At 39.9% G+C, this 22,776-nt stretch overlaps 1 protein-coding gene and 1 long non-coding RNA gene across 3 annotated transcripts; one reads left to right on the plus strand and one right to left on the minus strand.

Annotated features, from left to right (window-relative positions):
* Positions 1-343: 343 nt before the first annotated feature.
* On the plus strand, positions 344-21,400 carry LOC133850601 (vascular endothelial growth factor receptor 1). The gene is given in 19 exon segments (XM_062286727.1): positions 344-608; positions 11,359-11,558; positions 12,957-13,465; positions 14,044-14,218; positions 14,660-15,010; positions 15,437-15,588; positions 15,667-15,847; positions 15,911-16,380; positions 16,668-16,694; positions 16,804-17,113; positions 17,171-17,620; positions 17,687-18,166; positions 18,238-18,397; positions 18,759-19,027; positions 19,094-19,371; positions 19,462-19,709; positions 19,776-19,848; positions 19,925-20,075; positions 20,177-21,400. Coding segments are annotated over 18 exon segments (4,932 nt in total). The 5' UTR covers positions 344-608; positions 11,359-11,473; the 3' UTR covers positions 20,740-21,400.
* On the minus strand, positions 21,112-22,518 carry LOC133850602 (uncharacterized). 2 transcript variants are annotated; one of them, XR_009895667.1, is made up of 3 exons: positions 21,914-22,518; positions 21,788-21,846; positions 21,112-21,708 (listed from the first exon to the last, which is right to left on the minus strand). It is a non-coding gene; the product is annotated as an uncharacterized LOC133850602 (long non-coding RNA). The 2 variants fall into 2 exon arrangements; XR_009895666.1 differs by having other exon boundaries at positions 21,788-22,518.
* Positions 22,519-22,776: the final 258 nt, after the last annotated feature.

Genomic DNA, 22,776 nt, shown 5'->3' on the forward strand with positions numbered 1-22,776 from the left:
TTGCTTGACTAACGGTTAAACCAGGTTCTACTTTGATTATGCCTTATCATTGTTATTACACACAATTTACCACGAACATAAGTATTCGACATTGTTGTATATTACTTTTGACACTTATAATTTAAAACAATTTCCGCCATCACTTAAATCAATTTCGAATATTTAACGCTTCACGAACGAGCCCATTACAAAGCTGCTTGCTATGACAACGTTTCCGCCCATGTGCACTGCCGCATTTAGTACATTTTGTGCGGATCTGGCAACGCTCTTGCTGAACTGAACGTCGCATAGCGGGCACCGGGCTAACAGCATTCGCCGCTTTAACATTTTAGTTCAACTTAACGAGTCGCGCTGTGCGGACGCAAAGCAAACGCAACGCAATACGAAAACGGTCGTCGAAGAGCGCTTAGAACCCAAATCGCGGGTTTTTCATACTCTCCGTTGTAAGACTGCAGTCAGTGTTCAATAAGAGATTGAGTTGCAATAACAAATACAGCGTAAACAAAACGCGAACAGTTTAAACTCGCTGTTGCTGACAACGCAATTTAAACATTCTTAATTGCGCCGTGTCATTAAAAAGTGAAACACCAAAAAGAAAATTGTAAAACGTAAGCGTTATTAAACAAATAATATATGCTATAAGAATTATATAGCCAAAAGGCAAACAAAAAAAAAGCAAGCAAGCCAAGTGGATCAAAAAAAGTGTTGAACAAACCAAACCATACATCAAAAGGTGCTAAATCGAAGGTGTGGTGCATATTATGTATGAAGCTACTAAAGATATTAAAGTGCAAAAAGTCGAAATATATAGTACATATACGTAGAAGAGAAAGAAAGAGAGGGAGAGAGGAAGATAGAGAGTGGAAGAGTGTGAGAGAGCTACAGGTGGTGACAAAGCAGCAGACAATAAAAAACAAATACTACTAGCTGATATTTCAATTCAAATAGCAAACTCAATAGAGTTCTCTGTGTCTGTGAAAGTGTGTGTGTGCGTGTGTGTGTGTGAGTGGGTATTGACGTCTGTCAATGTCGTTGGTGCAACGTTTATTTTTTTGGTGCTCTCAGGGATATACTTAAATAAAAAACTGTCATTATCTACTAACCTCTCTCTCTCTCTCTCGGTCTCCTTCTCTTTCTATCTCTCACTGTCTCGATTGCGGTCTGTGCGTGTTTGTATTGTTATCAAATTAATTTTCATTGATAAGTATGTTTTAAAGTACGATTGTATGTGTGCAAGAGAGCGCCAACATGGAAAAACGGCAATGGGCAACGACATCGGTATTCCAGCGAATTGGGCGAACAAACAATAATGCTGCGAGTTGCCCGGCCAGGTAACCAGGCCGTGATTCATCGCTGCCGTGACTGTGTTGGTTAACACTGCTGCTGTTGCTTCTTCTTCTTCTTCTTGTTATTGAAATTACTGTTGCTGCGGCTGGTTAACTGTAGGCTGCGTAAGCAGCTGACTATTTCAGTCATATCTATCGCAGCAGCGTCTCTTAATCATCAACCGCATCTAGAGGAAATGCTCGTCTCTGTCACTCCATCTATACTTCTTCTTATTAATGTTTAAACTCTAAAGCTTAAGCTGCAACGCTCAACGTCATCGACGAAGCAGCTTCGTCATGTTTATTTCTTTTGTTTTGTATTTCAAATTTGGTATTTTCATTTTTGGTTTTTTGGCAGACAAGTTTTGAAAACAACTTTCTTAAACCGGTTTGCAAACAGCCCCCAAAAATTGTGTTGGGAACAGTTACTGTTCTCGTTCTGCGCTTTGCGTCTTATTATTCCCTCTATAAAACAAACACAACTTCATTGATCAATAAACTCACACTCGTAATGAGTCAGTGCTGCTTTTGATCATTTCGCAGATACGTTTCAGTTGTATAGTTTTTTTTTTTAATTTGGGTCAGATATGCATCTGCACAATTGACCGCTTGAATTTTTGATTTGTTTATGAAATGCAGAGACTCCACTTGAGATCACTTGCTCCATTTATCCATCAACTTCAACTGCAAGCGACTGCGGCTATTGCTAATTGCAGTTGTCCCGCAGTCAAGGCATCCATCACTCTAGAGTTGGGCGGCAAATTGCAGCCATATGCCAAATCACAAGGGAGTAAAAGCTTGCCACAGAAAACGTTGCAACGCTGCATAGAATTAAAGCAAGTTGCTTGCAGCAATTCAGCTGAAAAATGCCGCCTGCAGCGTGACCAATACACAGATGGATTTTCACACCTTTTGCACAGTTTACTGCATTCCATTTTGCAGTGGCGAGCTAACGGTTTATGATTGTGATTTAACAATACATCACAATTGATTTATCCCCAATGCACCACGGCAGATTTCCCCATTCATAACAGTTCGTCATCAAAGTAGAACGTGATTGCCAGCCAAAGTCTGCAGGAAGCATAAATAAACCCATCAAAATGGAGCGACAACGACTAAAAGATACTTTTGCAGATACTGCAGCAAACAAGTCTGAAACTTTGCTAGCTTTGCTAGCTGCAGCACATTTTACAGGGTATACGAATGAACCAAGCACAGCAATTCAGGCAGTTGGCCGTTAGAATAACAATTTCCAAGGCCTGTGTGGGTGGTTTCAAGTATCAGCTAGCTAAGTTTAAGCTCTGCGAGTCACCTGAAGTGTGCCTTAGGAATGTTTTCACCTTTTTGCGCTTTTCATTATGTTTATTTAGAAGTTTTCGTACTTTTTGTCCGGGTTCGCATTTGCAGGTCGTAAATTACGCTCATAAGAGCGTGCGGAGAGCGAAGAGCGAAAGAGAAACTTGTACGCGTTACCCAATAACAATAAAAACTTAATCTCACTTTGTTCCCCCTCCTTTCTCCTCGCACTCTATTTCTTTATTGTCGTTCCTCCTACACTTTACTTCCGCTTGCAGCTGGCATTTAAAATGCCCGAAAATATTTTTGACCCAAATGAGGCAAATCCGAGAAAAGCAAGAAAAAGTGCAGCCGACAGAATTGTTTAAATATTTATACCGTAGCCAGTCAACAATTGCATACAAATATGTACATTGAGGTCATTGCCAAGTCATGAAAATTGAGTATGGAAAACATATTGATATGAAGACGTATTCGCATATAAATACGAGGGTTGCTATTTAAGTTTCTGGCCTAGGTCACTTTTAGCCATATTAGGACCAATTGGCTATTTCCCAAAAAAAGTTTGGACTTTTATCGATAAAAGCTCCATACAACTTTTTCATATGCGACCACGATAAACGATTAATCAAAAACTTACCTCGGCAGAAAAATCGAATTAACTCGTGAACACTTTCGTGCAATCATTTTTCACAACTTTCGACTTGGATTATTACGACAAGAGTGCACCGATGAACTTAAATCTTTATAAGGCGATGAAGTGCCATCCTATAGCCCTGTGAAATACTGGTTTAATGGATTCTATCGTGGCCGATGCTCGCTGGAAGACGAAGGTTGTGAAGGTCGCCCAAAAACAGACGTTGTGCCAGAAAACATTGATGCCGTGCGTTAACTGATAATGCTAGATCGTCATGTGACATATCGTGAGATAGAGGCATCCTTTGACATTTCTTCCACCAGAATACATTCGATATTGCATAAACACCTGGTCGTAAAAAATGATTGTTCTCGTTGGATCCCGCACAATTTGACAATTGCTCAAAAAAAAGGCTTGTGTGGATTGGTTCAAAGAAATTTTGGAAAAATACATTCCCTGTGCTTCTAAAAACATTTATAAGATAGTCACAGGTGACGAATCATGGATCTATGGTTATGAGCCCAAAACAAAACAGCAATCGACCGTGTGGGTCTTTGAAGACGAGCCAAATCCAACGAACCTTGTTCGTGGAGGAAGCACTATTCAGCAATTGGTCGCCTGTTTCTTCGGTAAAACTGGTCATGTGGCGACTGTTTCGCTTGAGCAATTTAGGACGGTTAATTCTGAGTGGTACACCATAATTTGTAAGCCTGAAGTCCTTGTAGAAATTCGAAAAACGAACAAGAAAAGATGGATCATTCCGCACCATGACAACGCGAACTCTCACACACCAGCTCAAACCCGCGCCTTTTTTTTGCGGTCAAAACGTGGAATTCATGGGTCATCCGCCGTACAGCCCTGACTTGGCACCCAATGACTTGCTGGAGAATACTGTGACAAACAATAAATCCATTTTTTTTATAAATATCCGCATTTTTATTATTAGGCCAGAAATATAAATAGCAACCCTCGTATTGATATGAAGACGTATTCGCATATAAATAAACATACGCTTTGCAACAGCAATAATAAAACCACGATGATTTTCGTTGGCATTTCGTTGTTTACATCGCAAACCAAATGAGTATTGTCGCCACTTTCGATTCGATACGATTCGAAAACCGGCGGGCAGAGTGCCAAAAATGTTTTAAACATAAATTGTTTGCATCATAAAGTATCTTAGCAAATGGCATTAGATTAATAAGAGGCTACAATGAAACGAAATTGAAAGCAAAAAAAAACCCAAAAAAAAAAAACGCAAAAAAACCGAAATAAAAGAAATAAGTAGCAAAGTATCTCACACTACCAGATACAAGATCGTAAACAACTTAAGAGAGCGTTTGTCGTTGCATAAGTCCCAACATGTGTTCAACATAAGCTGGTCACAAAGAAATTTTCCATGCCTCTCTATGAGTCATCCACACTTACGATACATTTACAACTCGCACGTAATTTCACTTTTAATTCGTTTGAAAACCGCAACTTTCATTGTAATTATATAAAAAGAGTTCAACACGTTAGAAATTCCCCCTTCGACTTTGCAGCGTTTCTTTGCAGCTTCTCAGAACCCGAATGATTATCATTTGATCCGCATATTAGTTGTTAAGATAGAAAATGAGCAAAACACATGTTCAACAAACTGATAAGCATTCGTTTCTCTTGTTACGACTATTCGCCAGATACTGTATCTTAAGTCTCGCCCGCACTTGTTGCGAAGCCGAAAAACAATATGCCTATGTCTGCAATACTTTCTCTCCCACTTAAGGGGAATACAAACGCTAGCGATTATATGTCGGCCTTTATCTTGAAGCGGGTAGAGAGGAGAGGGAGAAGGAGGGAGAAGGAGGGAGAGCTTCAGTTGCTGTCGCTGTCGCATTTCTTGCCAATTTATCAAATGTAAAGTTTGTTTGTTTTCTGCTTCTGTTGTTGTTTATGCATCTGTCTTGTAGATTATTTGCCTCTTCACGCCTCCTTCTTCTTCAACATCTTTGCGTTTTCTTCTCGTTTTTGTGCTTGTGGGCGGCAACACACAATGTTTGCACTTCTAAAATGCAGTAGACAAAGGCTCACTCTCTGTTGTCTCTGCTGTTTCTTTCCCAGTGGGCGTAACCAGCGGGACAATTGCTCAACCTTACTCCCTGCTGTTGTTGCTCCCTGCGTGGGTGTTGCACTTGCATTGTGCCACACGTTCCTTCCTCTCCCCATTAACTATTACATTAACATTAACTTCCTCTCCCCAACTATGCTCTCAACATCGCTCGTATCTACAACCATATATCAATGTACAATAAATTACTGGAGCTGTCCATTTATTTGGGTATTGCTTGTCAACGATTGTTAATTATTTAACAACAATTAATTGATGTTCTATATACGAGAGAATTGTAACCTACTTTGGTGCGCAATGACCAACTTTTCCATAAACAATCATTAGTTGAACCCAGCTTTTGGCATGCACTGTGAGAAATGGCTTCAATTGTTTTGTTATAAAGCTTTAAACTTCTGCTTTACAACACACAACTTTTTTTTTAGTTCATCAATTAAAGATGCTTGACGAAATTGTTGGAAACATTTCCACATCTGTTAAATTATAGCTTCTAAAATAGCTGTAATAAATTATTACAATTTCCTAACCAAATTTGTTAGAAGTATCTCCGAAATATTTCCAGATCTATTTTTTTTTGTATTCCTCGACAATTTCTACATATCAATTTTGCAACTTTTAACTTTGTTAGCTTCGTAAATCTATACTACTCTAATAAATTATTGTAATCTGTTTACTTGCCTGACTTTTTCTGTTTATTTACTTGACTTTTGCTTTGCTGCGCCACCTCAAATTTCCGCTAAATGCCACTTGATCCCTCTGGCTTGTCATTTGCTATTTGTTAGTTTTTTGCAGTGTCTAATAAGTTGGCCAAATAGTAATTGCTCTTTAGCTGAACTAACGCCCACACACTCGCAACAACAACGTAAAAAGGAACTAATGAATTAGACCAGACAGTCATTCAGTTGGCATGTGTAAGAGCCTCGTTTTCCAGCTAATTTCGTCATCATTAAAGGACACGCGAATCGCGTCATGTCCGCAACATTTCTAGCGCTGTCTAATGATAATCATTAGACTCAAGCAAAAGCTACAATTAGAATTAGTATTCCCTTAGGAGAAAGGCTTTTATAAAGAGAACAATCGTATGAATTATATCCATATTTGATGATTACAATCATCTCTTTAGTTCAGCTAATTCCTTCCTCTCACATCTCACAAATATCTTTTGAATTTATGAAACTAGCTCAAATCCTCGATAGTGTCCACCCACTCACATCTGTTGAACGCTCAATTGACAAAAGTTAACCATGATTTACGGCATACGCCCGCATGCCGTATGCCGCATGCCACAAACGAAGCCAAAAAGCCACATGCCTCATGCCTCATACCTCGGTCGTGTCAATCTTTGGCTACACAACAAATCGTTTGTTGCCCCAAATTGCAAAAACTTTTCAATTTGCGTGCTGTGATGTTGTTCAGTTTTGAATTTTTAATGAGCAGCAGCCACGAAAACGAATACGAATACTATGAGTGCAAATAACGAATACCCATCCAGCTCCAGACATTTGTAAATGGATAGCAAATATTTCCTCATATTTTTGGCTGCATGCGCTTTTGGCTCGAAGCCAGCAAGCTGTTGCAGTTGTTGTGGTTGCTGCTGCTGTGGTTGTTGTGCTGTGTCTTGGTTGCCCAAGCATTTTTTCCAATTAAATGGAAATGCAATTGAGCTGTAACAAACCACTTGACTTTCGCACAGGTCTTAAGGTCAAAAGCCAACATAAATCTTAATATAGAAACACTTTTAGCCAAAGGTTCTTGTGCTCCAATAAAATGCAAAATGTGCGACACGTTTTCTACTAGCAAATTCGAAATTGCAGCCGTAAACAGTTAACATAAAATTCAATTTCTGCGTCGCCAGTCGAAATGAACAAAATGAACGAAATGAAATGAAATAGCCGAGCAGCAGATGAGGGTCAGCAGATACCATGCCACAATGTGTGGCAAGCCAAGCACGTCGTCTAGTAAGGGAAAGCTAAGTTGGGCGGCAGTTGAAAGCTGGGAGTTGCCACCAACGTGACAGGCGAAAAAGCCGCAAATCTGTTGCACATGCAACATGAACTTGCATGCCGCAAACGCTGCACAACTTTTTCATTTATTGGCCATAAAAGCCAACTAACGACCATCATTTTTCATTTCGGCTTTCGGTTGCTTTTCCATTTTGTACCCCACTCACAAAATGTGGTCAAAACAATGGAGAAACACAAAAAAAAAAACAAGAAAAATTCCATGCGCTGATGGATACCAAACGTACCACGCCCACAAAATTCTATCTGCGGCCCTAATCTAAATGTACAATATTGCAGAAGAATTCAAAGAATCTAACAAGCGATGTATTCAACAAAAGAAATGTGATTAATAAGATTAAGTACTATACGCTAAGTAAAAGCTAAATATAAATGAAGGAAATGATAGATTTATATCAATTGATTCGATTGCAAAAACTCAAGAATCTTCTAAGCAATTGTGCTTTAGTTTCACAATACTAACATTGACAATATTCAATTGTTATTAATTATAGCACACAATTATGTGTCCTTCATGAGAGAAACTTCCACATCCACATAGCTGTTAACAGTCTTCCTCTCTGTTCTCTGTTAAGCGACAAAAAACGAATTAATTTCTATCAGCTCTAATGAATTCCATTGGACAATAGATTGATCTGTAGGCGCAACAATTGTTAGAGAGAGAGAGAGAGAGAATGCGGTTGCCTTTTCCCCTTATAAACCGATTTGGTTTCCCGCACCCTGAACAACAATTTGTAGACGCTTCAATGGGCCGCATTTCGATTAATACGCAAATATTGTCACATTTGTGTAAAGAGATTTACAAGCGGGGCAACATTGATGCACTGGGGTGTGAGGTTCCATACGTCACACACACATGCACACTACATATATATATACTATATGTATGAACAAATGTGGCGGCAAGTCGATTGAAATGAGCCGAGGGCGACCACTCGAGCGTGGAGAGCGCACCGATGACGTCATTGGTAAACAAATGTACCGACATACGTTTGAACATTAAATGTCTCTATTTGCTTAGCCAAACAAATATTGCATTCGAGTTATGATAAATAAGAATTCCGGCCAAAAACAGTTGATTCATTTCAAAATGTGAATCAAAGACAAGATTTGAAAATAACCACTTGGCCAAGGCAGCAGCAGAAACATCAGCTCTCATCACGAACCCATGGCGCAAATTAAATCTGCCGCATGGCGTGGCGTGGGTCACTAATTGCGACGGGCAAAAACAATTGCAGCACGCAGGACTGGAATCGGCAGCCTGGGCAATTAGCCCAGGATGAGGAGCTGGTTGCGATGTGGGCACATCTATAAATAGCGCTGGCAAACAACTGACGACGACTGCAGTAAAACAACAAAAGGAAAAAATAGTGGATAGCACGAAATCCTCATGCCTCTTCAGCCTCTGGTCAATGTGCATGCGCTCTTGAAATATGCAGAGTGGGCGTGTCGGCATGGCAACAACGCAACGATAACACAGCAAAAAGGCAGCCCCAATGCAGCCAATGTCAAAGTCCAGGCAACACATCACGCAACATGTTGCGCGCAACAAGAGAAGTGGGCAACATGTTGCCAGACACATTCCAGCTACTGCATGTAATTGAAACGTAAATGATCCAAGCAAGTATCGCGATACCCTCACCGAATGCAAGTCTATTTGTTTTTGAGGTCTTTGTCTAGTTGAAAAGTTAATTACAAATGCAAAGTGTTTAGCTAATATCAATGTTCGACAACGTTAAGTGATGCAATGTAAATGTTAATCAGTTATGTGTTAACTAATTGTATTGACAATAATCGATTGCTGATAAATGATTACATTCCTTTTAAATGAGGAATTATTCAACATTAAAAATAGACATACTAAAAATGAAATTAAGAATTAACACAAAAATGAACTATAAAATTTGATTATCTCTCCTAATACCGTTATACCTAAATACCCACTGTTAAGTAGCTCTAGTTAGCTGTTGTGCATTTAATAAAACCATAACTATTAGGACAATTATAGCAAAGTACCGGCAAAGTAATAAAACAGTAACTTGTTGATCTACTAGTTTGAAGAGCAACCCACTATCGTTAATAACCTCGTAGCCAATGGGAGCACACACACACAAACACACATACACGCACACATACATTAACCAAGTGCCCCATCATGGTTGTGCGTCGTCAAGCGATTAGCTGGCTTGGCTGTCAATATTTGCAAAACGCGTTTGGCACTTGGCCAAGTAAGTAGCAGGCAGCAGCATAAGTGCCTGTTACAACGTCATTCACCAGGTGAGATGTGAGATGGTTGACTGAGCACTTTAATTAACTGATATCCAAACGGCGTTATCAACAAAGCCAAAGAGCTGACGCATGCTCCATGACCTGATCATCATTAGAGCGGGGCGCCGAGGCGTTGACAAAGATGAATGAACGCTTCTATTTTGTGGGCCCGAAATGGCAATTAGCCAAGAAGTTGGCATTGTCATTGGCTAGGCTCAAATGTCAGCAGCACCAGCACCAGCACTGTCCTGACCACAACTGCCCATTAACCCAGTGTCTGTCTATCTGTCGACTGCTTTTGGCTTGGCTTCGTTGGGTGTGCCCCTGAGCAAAAGAGCATTAAATGAAATAAATTTCTGTTTACGACTGTTCACATGAGCCACTTGTTGTCAGCTGTCGCTTTTGTTGCTCTTGTTGTTGTCGGTGTTGCGGGGGCAGGATTATGGATTTATGCATGTGTCAGAGGATGTAACGCCAGCCAGCTCCGCATCTCTTGTCGCCCGTGCCATAAATGCGGCAATTGCTGTTCTAATTTGTGTTAGTCAACTTGTTTAATTGTGCATGTCTCGTTGTCATTTAGTGCTCCACATGTGTATCGCCGCTGGAGCTAGCTGCACAGCCAGACCATGGACACGAACACGAACGACACGAATACTGACACGACACACACACACACACTCTGAGTAATGACTGTAGTTAAATCCGAGTTGTTTGTGTTATCGACTAAAGATGTGGGCGCGTGTCTCTTGACACGATGTGAATACTCCTCGATCAAAGGTGTTTCTATCATGAATGTGGTCTACATAAAAATATTTGTATTCCTTACTTTTAATGTCGAATTGTTGTCGATCTGATTATAAAATTACAAATTATTAAAGTAATAAAACTATATATGTTTTTAGTTACTTTCTAACTTGCTAAACTTTTGTTATTTAAAATCACGAATATTAAAAACATTCTGAATAACTTCGATGTGCATCGTGTCACGACATCGCTTGCGTTTGCCATCTCTAAGAGTAGAACACTCAATGACCTGTTGCTAGGAGGCGCTGTGTGACATTTTACCGTTACAACAAGAGCGGATATCGCTTACAGCGGATGCCAGCGATTAACCAACATTCGCTATATCATTTTGTAACACTGTGCGTATGCGTAACACAGCGTAAAGCCTTCGCTGACTTTCTCTCCTCTTCTCTTCTCTACTCTCTACGCTGCTTACTGAGTCTGTCTCTTGCGCTTTTCTTCTTTTTTTTTCGTTGTAAGGCATTCGAACAGTTTGTTTTTGTTTATGTTCATTCATTCGATAAAGAGGGTCTTCTGATAATGCCCATTCTGGCAGATTAACAGTACAGTTCAGTTTCAGTTCAGCAGTCCACACACATTCATAATGTATTAATGTATTCATCGCATATACTCATTAACAATAAAGTTTTTTTTTATCAAGAACAGCGACAATAACAACAACAACAACCATTCCATTCTGATATCCCCAACACTTGATTGAGTTTTGTTATATGAGCCGCTCGTCAAGCTCTGTGCTCGACTTAAGATGGAACATTCAATTCAGTTGTTTACTTGGCTTTACCAGATTAAGACCCCCTAAAGCCTATAAAGTGCGCGAAGACGATAATACAATTATAAATATTTTAGGTTAAACTGTGGTGAACAAAAGTGTTATAATAATGTGTCAACTATTTTTTGCAGTGCATCCGTAAAACCACAAAACAAACTTGTAACAAGTGATTCTCAAGCTATGGCGCGTATCGTTTAAATCAAAACCAAACTCAAGCCATACAAATTATAACAATTGCTATCAAATATGGTTGCTGTTAACAAAATGTGCAAGTTACGCAAAGCGCTGCTCTTTTTCATTTGGATCTCATGTTTTGCCGCCATCAACTCATGTAAGTAATGTTCGTTTTATTCAAATTTGCTTAAAAACAATTCAGTCACTTCCTCAAGCAGATAATGAGTGTATAAGAGAAAATAAAAAAAACAACAAATGTAAATATATTTTTGATTAAAAAATTATATTTATGCTATACTCGCAATTAATGAAATGCCCGCAAAATTATTCGGAATTGATAACAAAAAAAATTTAAAAAAATAAATCAGCAAAAATGTGAACAACTCGACAAGCAGATACCCTTTTTTTAAACTGACGTTAAAGTAGTTTTTAATCAAGTACATACAACCCTAATAAGTCAACACTCTGGCTCCAGGGTATTAGGAATGATTTCAATTATGACCATGGAACACTTAGCGTAACCAATTCGCACAATTAAAATATGAGTAAACGAATGTGTATATATAAATGTGCATATATCATGTGTCTCTATAGACAATGTCTGGAATAAAGTCTTTATATGTGTGCATTATTTCTGTGCGTTGCTTCCTGTCAAACCCACAGAGACAGACAGAGACTTATAATTTATGGTCCACGCTCGATCGCCTCATCTCCCGATCTACGAATCTCTCATTAAGTGAATCGCTAGACACCATTGAAAGTGAAATTGAACTTCGAACGACAACCGATAAGCGAAGATTTTTCGGCACGCCAAAGAATACCATAAACCAATTCCAAGTGTCGAGTTTATAATTTAGTAGATGACTAGATCTATTGCCCACATTTCTTCTCATCTTTGTGTTCATGTTATATATGTATAATGAAATTAAATAGTACTAGGAAAACACCAAGCACATCCAAGAGCATTATGCTATCAGCGTTTTAGCAGCCTTAGTTCGCGGGCGCTTATCGCTGACGCTTGTAAACAAACAATAGAGCAAGAAACAAGCAACAAGAGGCAACGCCAAGCTGGAGCCACTAGACGACAGAACCGTTGCAGCTTCAAGCTGACGTTGAACGTTCATCAATATCAATGGAGATGGAGCCAGTGTGCCCAAAGGGGCAATTAAGCCAATCACTTAAGTGCATTATTTACGATAGCGCCACATGATGCTCAACTTGGCGTTAGGCAAAATCAATGACGACACAACAAAAGCCGCAATGCGGGATGTGGTGCTGACCTTGAAGCAACAACAAGTAGCAGATGCCTAGTTCCTTAAAAGGAAAATAAATAACGACCACTTAAAGACAAAGTGCGGAATATAAATTTTAAAATGAAATCAGTATAATATATGTAGTTTATGAATATGAATAATGTGTCCAAAGATATTTTAAATATTGCGTGCTTTTATTCTAGGGATTTGTACAACTTCTTTGAGGAAATACTAAATAAACACATTTAATTAATCAATTCAAAATGAAACCCTTATTCATTCTACCTCTTTCATTTCGATAGTGCCCCGTCCTCAGCAAGGCCTAGAGAACAATGATATACTCGTCAATTGTGGCGGAGAGCTGGAGGTTCCGCTCATAACACCCTGCAAGGACTCGCTTAAACTGGAGGTCGACAGCGACTATACACTGCATTGTGAGGCCAGCGAACCGATCGTTTGGTGGCATGGCGACGAAGGTTTGCTCGAAAGCGAAACCTTCGATAATGTCGAGGATCCAGACCGTCCCTTTGGCATCAAGTTCCACATTAAATCCGCGAAAGTTGAGAATGTTGGCGCTCACTATTGCATCCCCCAGCAATTGGAGCCTATTGGAGACAACTGGTCGGAAATCGATTTGATTGAGTTGGTCAACAATGAGAAGGCCAGCACAATATACATCTTCGTCGACGACAAATCCAATCTACTGGCGCCCCTCGATCCTATAATAAATGCTCGACAATTCACCGACCTGGTAATACCCTGCAAGCCGGCAATGCCCGAGACAGAGGTGTTGCTAACATTCAATGGCGCGGTAAGTTAATTTCGTTCGATATATCTAGCTTTATCACAACAATCGCACGCTCTTTGGCATGTTGACTTTCAATGCAGGATCGTACTGTCCACACAATTCACTCAAATAGGATTTCGCAGAGTCACCATAGTACCTATCATAGTTTGAAATATGATCCAAAGCATGGATTCACATTTCACATTGTTGGCCAAATGAGCAACGTTAATTGCAGCGATGCATCGTTGACGAGTCGCTACCATGTGGACATGCATTATTCAAGTACGCATTCCAGTCAAGTATCTAAGCTATTATTGATACCCGAGTAGCCAAGTAGTATTATTATACCATATCAAAACTGTACATACATACATATACATAGAACATATTGTACATATTACATACAAAATAGTAATGAATATTTAAAAGTAATTTGATAACAGAGTCTCAGGCGTCAATCGTTAGGAAATAGTAGGAAAGAAAGTCCACAGTCATTCTTCGCACAGCACTATTCTTCATCCATAAGAATAAAAAAAAACAAATAATCTGATTGGTAAACATGAAAATAAATCAATATATTGTATTGTGCGTTGTCTATATAGACATTTTCCAGTGAGACAACCGGTCGCTACGATCCCAAGCGCGGTTTCTTTATTGTAATTCGAAGTGTTACCGATGCTGGGTATTATACTTGTGTCCCCAAAATTCCATCGCCGGATAACGAAGAGGAATCAACGCTCATTGATGTGCGCTTTATTGGTAACGGTCATATTGATAGTGAGTTTTTGCACCCCAAAGTTTTGTGATTTGTGAATTTCCGTCCATAAATGTGTCGTAAATATTGCTTTATACTTTACTTTATACTATTTGGAAAAAGCAAAAAAATCAAAAGAATTCTATCACCTTTTCTATCAACAATTTTCAACTGGATTTGGATTTGCACCAATTTGGGCCATGGGTCAAAACTGTAGCATAAAAAACGCAATGAAATGCACTAAAACACACACAAGAACACCCTCACACACACACACACACACACACAAATACACACACGAACAAAAGTTTTCAAAAACGCTTCCTAAATGTGAGGTTAAGAGTGCTAACTGATTTGATATGTATCCCTCCTTAAATGTATTCTCTATATATATAAATTGATGTTTCTCCCTTCCCATCCACTGTTTCGTCTTATTAATATACATGCTAACCATTCTCCGCCAGCATTTGGATTGGACAATGCTACAACAGACATGGTTCTGACTGAGAAGATAACTAACAAAACGCACGATGAATTTAAGGTTATGGTTATCGATAACGATAGTGATGAATCGATCCTCAATGTTACTAATCATATCGACAGTGATATCGTTACACTAATACCTGGTGCTGGGCATGTTGCATCCCCCTCCGACAACGATAACGATGACGATAATGAGCAGCATGATTCGCGTGATCAAGACAGCGATTATTATTCATCATTATCGTCGCGTCATCGAGAAAAGCGTAGTCCAATAAGAACTACGAGATCGCCCTCAATGATGAATCCCTCGCCCTCAAGGGGACCCCAAGGGCGTAAGTGTTGTGGTTGTGGTTGGCCCTCAACTTCCAATTGCTCTTGTTCAAATTGTCTTTTTGTGTTTTGTCTTCTTATTAAGCCTTTCCTTCTATTGCACTTTTGCTTTTATTTTCGGTTTGCTTTTGGTTTTGGATTTATAGTTTGGAATCTAAGTTTGCCTGTGGAGACTGCTTGTTCATTTGTTAACTAACTCCAATTATATAACTAAACTAATCAATATTTAGTTATGCCTACTTGTATTTAACTTGTAAATAAGCCTAGAGCGTAAGCATTAAACTGTCCGCGTCTTCGACTAACTTCTCTGTAAATATCCACTCACACTCTGCATGAGGCTGTAATAACGCTTGAGAAACCCCTAACAAAGCTTCTCAAGTGGCCCAACTGTAATTAATATCGAGCATCTATTCTATAAAATACAACAGAAGCAAATGATCGCCTCAACAAGCCGCTTATAACCTCAAGCTCACGTGGCCACGTCTATGAGGGTGAAACTTTCGAACTGGTCTGCGAAGTTTACTCGCCCTACAATGTTAATTACAAGCTGTCTTGGAGCCTACCCGATAAAGTGGATCCGGTGAGTTTAAAATCCTAGTATAAACCATCAACTTAATTTAGACGCTAATAAAATATAATATATGATTTATCTTTCTAGAGTCGCACCAACCGCACCGGGCCGTACTTCGACAAGAGCAACAAAAATGTAACCCATCAACTGGCTCACAGCACCTTGACGGTACGAGAGGCGAAACTTGAAGACAGAGGTGTCTACAAGTGTACCATAAAAGGCGATTATGGAGCCCCTGAGTTCTCTTCCTACAAGATGGTCGTAATGAGTAAGTGTAACTGTGTATGTCTCCCAAATAATTTCGATAATCATCAACCACCATTTAAAACAGAGCCCAACTCGACATATCTGAAAGTTCGTGAGCCTTCAGGTCATTACACAGTTCAGGAACATGCCAACAGATCCATACAGATGAACGCCATATTTGAAGGCTTTCCGGCGCCCACATTCAAGTGGTATAAGCCCAACGGTAATGAGGTCTGGGAGACCGAGCCGAACTTTAAGATCCTATCCACAGAGTCGAGCACTACACTAAAGGTGATAAACGCCCAGCTTGAGAATAGCGGCACCTACATTCTCAAGGGTACAAATGGCATTGATTCGAAGCAGTTGGAGTTCAATGTGAGCGTCATTTCGGGTCCAGTGCTCAGCATGGAAGATGTCTATGTGGTTGAAGGCCAGGAAGCGCATCTCAACTGTACCGTCCAATCGTATCCCACAGCTGTGGTGACATTCCTCTTTAAGCCATGCAGCCTGAAACCGCGTTGGCCATCCTGTTCGTTGGCCACACAAAACTTTAGTGTAAGTATTGCAACCCTTGAGAATATATTTTTATAACCGTAGAAACCCCCACGCTAACCATTTGAAGCATAAAGTCCTTGTATATATAATAACAACTTCAATTCAAAGCTAACTTTCCAAAGGATTTATCCCATTGTAAATAATAGTCGTAATCCAGTCAAGCTAACAAAGATCCGTCGCTAATTTGTCTAACACCAACTTAGTTTACCGTAAATTCAGTTACGACGATTTTAATAATAATTATGATTATTCTTTTGATTTTGTCCCTAATCTTGCAACGCTGCTAGTCTGAAACAGTCCAGGAACTTTATCAGGTACTCGTCGGTTTGCCAATGTTTAACGCCAACTTCATGCAGTTTACAATGCAATTCCAATTTTATATTGAAAGATCATAAATAATCAAGTATTAATCCCACTTAACAGTATAGAACCAGCTCCCGTCCTGGCGCACTAAGCGTAGAGTTTATACACGAGGCGATCTTCACACCCAAGGAGCCAGGAATTATTATCTGCGTGGCACAGAATTTGATCAACAACAGTCCGGTAACGAAGCAGAAATCGGCACATGTAATGTTGGGAGATATAGCGCAGAATATGACCATTGATGGGCTGAACACCAATCACAACATAGCCAAGGGGGATGAAGAGACATTCACATGCTCAGCGCTAGCTTATCACTTCGATGGTAATCTGGAATGGTTCCTCAATGGCGAGCCTATCACTGAGGGTCCTGGTAAGTCAAACCCATTTCCATTATCCCGTTCCCATGTGTAACATATACATCGACTAGGTATTACTATGGAAACCAGTTACACAACATACTCCTACAAAAGTACGCTAAAGTTCAGCGCAATCTCTGATGAAGATCGTGGCACTTACATGTGCAGAGCGCGTAATATTAATCCACCCGATATATACGAAAGTCGAGAAATTAATGTCTATGTGCACGATCCCAAAGCACCGCAATGGGAATACACGAATCTTAATCCAAAGTCGAAAATCGAACGCAATCTGGGAGACACGTTGGAACTCCAATGCCGTTCCAAAGCCATGCCTCCTGCCACAGTTAAATGGTATAAGGACGAAGTCTTAGTGCAAACCACAAATCACACTCACATACTGGATGATGGCACAACACTACGTATTCCCCATCTCTACCCCAAGGACGATGGCATCTACCGCTGTGTGGTGAATAATCGTTTGGGCAGCATTGAGAACTCCGCCACCGTAATAATAGCCAGTGAGTTACTGCCGCACAATGTCTTTATAGACCTTGATGCTAACTGCTGTCCAATTGTTTTCGTAGATCTACCGGGTGTCAGCAAACTCTGGATTTGGATGCTTGCCATCTTCTTCACGGTGCTCATCGCACTGTGCGCTTTCCTGGCCATTCGCTATCGCCAGGAACGCAAGCGACATTTGGCTCTAAAGGCCGCCGGTTTGGCCAACTTTGAGGAGGGCGCTGTGGAGCACATAAATCCGGCATTGTCACTCGACGAGCAGGCCGAATTGTTGCCTTACGACCGTGGTTTTGAGTTCCCGCGTGACAAACTTAAGCTGGGCAAGCAACTGGGCGCCGGCGCCTTTGGTGTGGTGCTGAAGGGTGAAGCGCAGGGCATTCGCAATGATGAGGCTGTATCGATAGTCGCGGTCAAGATGGTTAAACGCACCGCAGATGCAGAAGTGGTCCGTGCTCTTGTCTCGGAACTGAAGATTATGGTACATTTGGGACAGCATCTGAATGTGGTCAATCTTCTGGGTGCCGTCACTAAGAACATAGCCAAGCGTGAGTTCTTGATAATTCTCTTTAATTTCGTTTACAAATTTGATTAATTTTGATTTCACATCATTGAGCAGGCGAACTGATGGTCATTGTGGAGTACTGTCGATTCGGAAACATTCAAAACTTTTTGCTGCGCAATCGCAAATGCTTCATAAATCAAATAAATCCAATGAACGATCGAATTGATGCCACAATTATGACACAACGGATATCCGACAGCTTTGATCTGCATCGGTAAGTTGCTTTTTATAAAAATGCCTATTAATTACTAATTTTTTTGAAATGCTGCTAAAGATAATAAATGTTCACTAACCGTCTTGTAATCTTCTTTTAACATCTGTCTTCTATGTGCTAACAAAAAACGAAACTAACACAACATTAACAATACATATTACAAAATAACAACAATATCCCCTCAAATTGCAATGTAATAACAAAAAAACAAAACTCTCCTCACACACACACACACACTCCTAATCCTAAACTGTGTATATGGTTGTGCTTGTTGTGCTTGTGCTCGTGGTTATGGTTATGGTCTTCACCTCTCTCTACACTGCCTTCCTGCTACTATGTCGTGTCTGTGTTGTGCATCCAGTGATAATGCTGGTAATGGTTGTGGTAGTGTTGGTGGTATTGGTGGTGGCTTGAAGTATGCTAACGTCGGTTACCCGAACCATCCATATATCAATCACATGAACTCCGTAAACAACAACTATACGCAAAATCATCGCAGCAACTCCGACAACGATCCCCGCTCGGGCACACGAGCCGGACGCACCACCTCCGGTGGCGGCAGCACGACCTACGACCGTCAGCTGGACACTTGCGCCACAGAGGCCACCGTCATGACCACTGTACCAGAGGGTAAGTCGCTCTACCTTTCGCTCTTAAACTTCCAAATATCCACATTTATACTTAATGTCATTCTAGATGACCATCATGTGATGTCCAATAATTCCATTCAGCCCGCTTGGCGCTCCAATTACAAGACCGACTCTACGGAGGCAATGACTGTGACTACCACAGACTTGGTCAGCTGGGCCTTCCAGGTTGCTCGTGGAATGGATTATTTATCGTCCAAGAAGGTGCTTCACGGAGATCTTGCGGCGAGAAACATTCTACTATGCGAAGACAACGTTGTGAAGATCTGCGACTTTGGCTTGGCACGTTCCATGTACAGAGGCGACAACTATAAAAAAATCCGGTGAGTAGCAACAACTGAGGAAATAATTTCTAACTTCAAATATTTAAGCCAGTTTTAACATTATTTGTGTATCTTTTTTTTTGCTTCCACAGAGAGCGGCAAGCTGCCCATCAAGTGGCTGGCGCTAGAATCTTTGAGCGATCATGTCTTCAGCACCTATAGCGATGTATGGTCCTTTGGTATTGTGCTTTGGGAGCTATTCTCACTCTCAAAGGTGCCATATCCGGGTATTGATCCCAACCAGGAGCTGTTCAACAAGCTAAACGATGGTTACCGTATGGAAAAGCCACCATATGCCAACCAAGAACTCTACGAAATAATGCTAGAGTGCTGGCGCAAGAGGTAAAACATTTAATCCTGCCATTAACCATATTGCTTCAACATTCCTTTTGCTTTTCTCCTATCTAGCCCCGAGAGCAGACCGCTTTTCAATGTGCTAGAGAAACGCTTTGCTAACATGCTGGGTGAGGATGCAGCCAACGTGAGTAACATAGACATAGACTTGATACATAGGTTAACGAAGTCGACATTTTCTAATTATGACATTATAACCATAGCACTACCTGGATCTGAATGATCCGTATATGCGATCAAACACGGAGTACTTGAGAAATCATCACACAGACTACTTGTCGTTAATGGGTTCTCCTGATGAATTTGCTCCCGCTGCGCCACGCTATGTCAATGGACACATAGTGCCCGATATAAGTAAGTGTATACATTAAATTCTATTGCTATGCTTGGATGTGGTAACTAACTGCCCTGCACAAACATCTCACACCCACAAACACCCCCCACACAACTAACAGGAATTGAAGATGTGCCCGATGATTATCTGCAAATGAACACTGAGAATAGCACCGCCATATTTTCACCCACGCGTCCCAAAGGCGACGTCACCAATCAACACACCGACTTTAAGGATAAGCAACCAACAACCGAAACATCTTTCACCTTCCCAACAGATACACAACATGGCCAACACTCACCCACATTGGCCAACAACATGGAAAGCAGCGCTATCCACAAATCGCTCCGTCGTAAGAACGGCATGCCAACAGTTGATGCTGCCGATCAGGCACCCGAGGAGATACCCATGCTACATCGGATTTCGTCATCAGACGATGGCGATCGAAGTCCCGAACAACAACGCAAATTTCCCCAATTTACGGGGCCAACACCGTCACCACGGCATCATGTCGAAACGACACTCAATGGCGATAGCGAGAACTATGTGAATGTGAAACCGCCTCGTAAAAATCTTGTCAACAAAACAACTGCAGCAGCAAGCAGCACAACAGATGCTTTCTCGAATCCCAGCTATCAGCCACTGACAGCTGTTAATGCAGAGAAGACAGAGCGAAGGTATTAATACTGTATTCAATACGATTCGATTAAATTATGGATTGAATTTTATTGGATAGATGAAGCAGCAGCTGCGCCGTTAGATTTATAAGATTAGGACAACAATGCTACCTAGTAGTATTGTAGAGATATTGATGATATATAGCTTTAAGTACGCACCCTCGCCCCTAATTAGTGCCAGCATTTCATATACAATATATGTATGTATGTATATCTATATGTATGTTAAGTTCTAGAGTTATAGCCTCTTTCCATTGAACGCAAAATTTGGGATTTCTCGATATAATCCCATTAATCTTCAATGTAACATTTGCGTTATGTAAAATCGCAGTTGTAAAAATATCGAGCACAATATTTCGAATGTTTATCGAGTTGAAAATATTCATATTTTATAAACTTGTTTACAGTTTGAGCAGCTGATTTACGTCAAAACTTCCACACTCGAAAATTACCATTGCTGTTTTTTGTAATGGCAGCAGCAAAATGGGAATAGTGAAAATTGTAATGCAGATGGAAAGAGGCTTTCATAATGTTATATATAAATGACATTGCATCATCATAATATTTACTACTTGATGTTTATATATACGAATATATAGATATAGATTATATAAATGTTTTACTCAAATAGAGTTTGTATAATAAAATAAATTAAACTTATTAACTTACATTGTGCACTTCGAGTTTCTGCTATCAATCATACTCCTCTATTTTAATATCTGCTTCGGTACGCAATTTACTTTTCACTTGCTCTTTTTTTCAGCTCAAATATGTAGCTCTCGCCCCAAGTTAACTATTTTAAAGGCACGAATATTTTCATTCCGATAGAACTTTTGTTGCATCTTAAACAACTCATTTGTCTCCTTGGCCAATGTTCTAATTCTTGTTGTTTTATTAAACACTTTTACGGGTTTTGTTTCTGTGATTCAGTAGCCACTTGTGACTTCGACTCAGTTGCATTGATTTGTAGACAAGGCTGCAAATATGTAAATGCATAATTTAGATTTCTATTAATATTTCAAAATAGTCGGCTATGCATACTATTCAAAAGTTACCTCTTCAAGTTCGAACATATCAAATGTTTCAACTTTTATAGAATTTAGTGAAATACTTTCTACGAACACAATGAAAAGAAAATTGCGCATTAATTGTATGCAAAATGCCATTCAATGCAGATTTACCGCTGCATTCAGCTTCATCACAAGATGGTCGCCTGACTGCCCTGGTCAATGACGAATCATTTATAGCTGTCTTTTTGATTATTTTAATTGTTAAGCTTTTGTATTTATCTCGCAGTTCGATATACATATGTATGTAGGAGCGTTTAACACCAGTTTTAGTAGCAAATTGTTGCACCACGCTTATCCACGCTTTCTTCTTAAGCTTATTTGTTACGAAATTGCCATAATTGTCATCTAAAACATGTCTGTGAGTCATCATTAGCCATAAGCATCTCCTCCCCGTATTGCGTAAAATTTGTATCGCGTTGATTATGACGCTTGATTGTGGACATTGTATTTAGCTTTCCGTAATTACAAATGCATTTCTTTGATGCCGGATTGTTTGTTTACATTTTGATGCCAGGGCTGCGCAATTTTTTTTTCAAAGACCAGTATGCTGGTTATGCTTTCATCTTAATGAAATCAAATACTAATAACGATCTATTAAACAGATCGCTGAATAGTTAGATGAATTAGTAATTGCACAATTTAATAATTTAGGATAGAAAACAAATAATAGAGTTTGTACAAATCCACGATTGACATCTTTCAACGTAAGTATCGAGAGCATTGCCTTGAATTGGCAGCCCTTTAGCCATTCACAGCGAAGTAAAAGTAAAATGTGACCACATATCTATCTTTTTTCACGCTACTGTTGGCCGATATGGTCACATTGCATCGGGGAATATAAAACGCAACGCACGGCGTTTTTATTTCTTCTTGGTAAATTTAACAAAATAAAATAATACACAAACAGTGATTCTTTAAAATGACTTGAATAACTTTGTGACTACATAACCATCTATTTTTTTGTATTTTTTTTG

The sequence above is a fragment of the Drosophila sulfurigaster genome, chromosome 2L, assembly GCF_023558435.1.
Source record: "Drosophila sulfurigaster albostrigata strain 15112-1811.04 chromosome 2L, ASM2355843v2, whole genome shotgun sequence".
Taxonomy (NCBI): Eukaryota; Metazoa; Arthropoda; class Insecta; order Diptera; family Drosophilidae; genus Drosophila; species Drosophila sulfurigaster.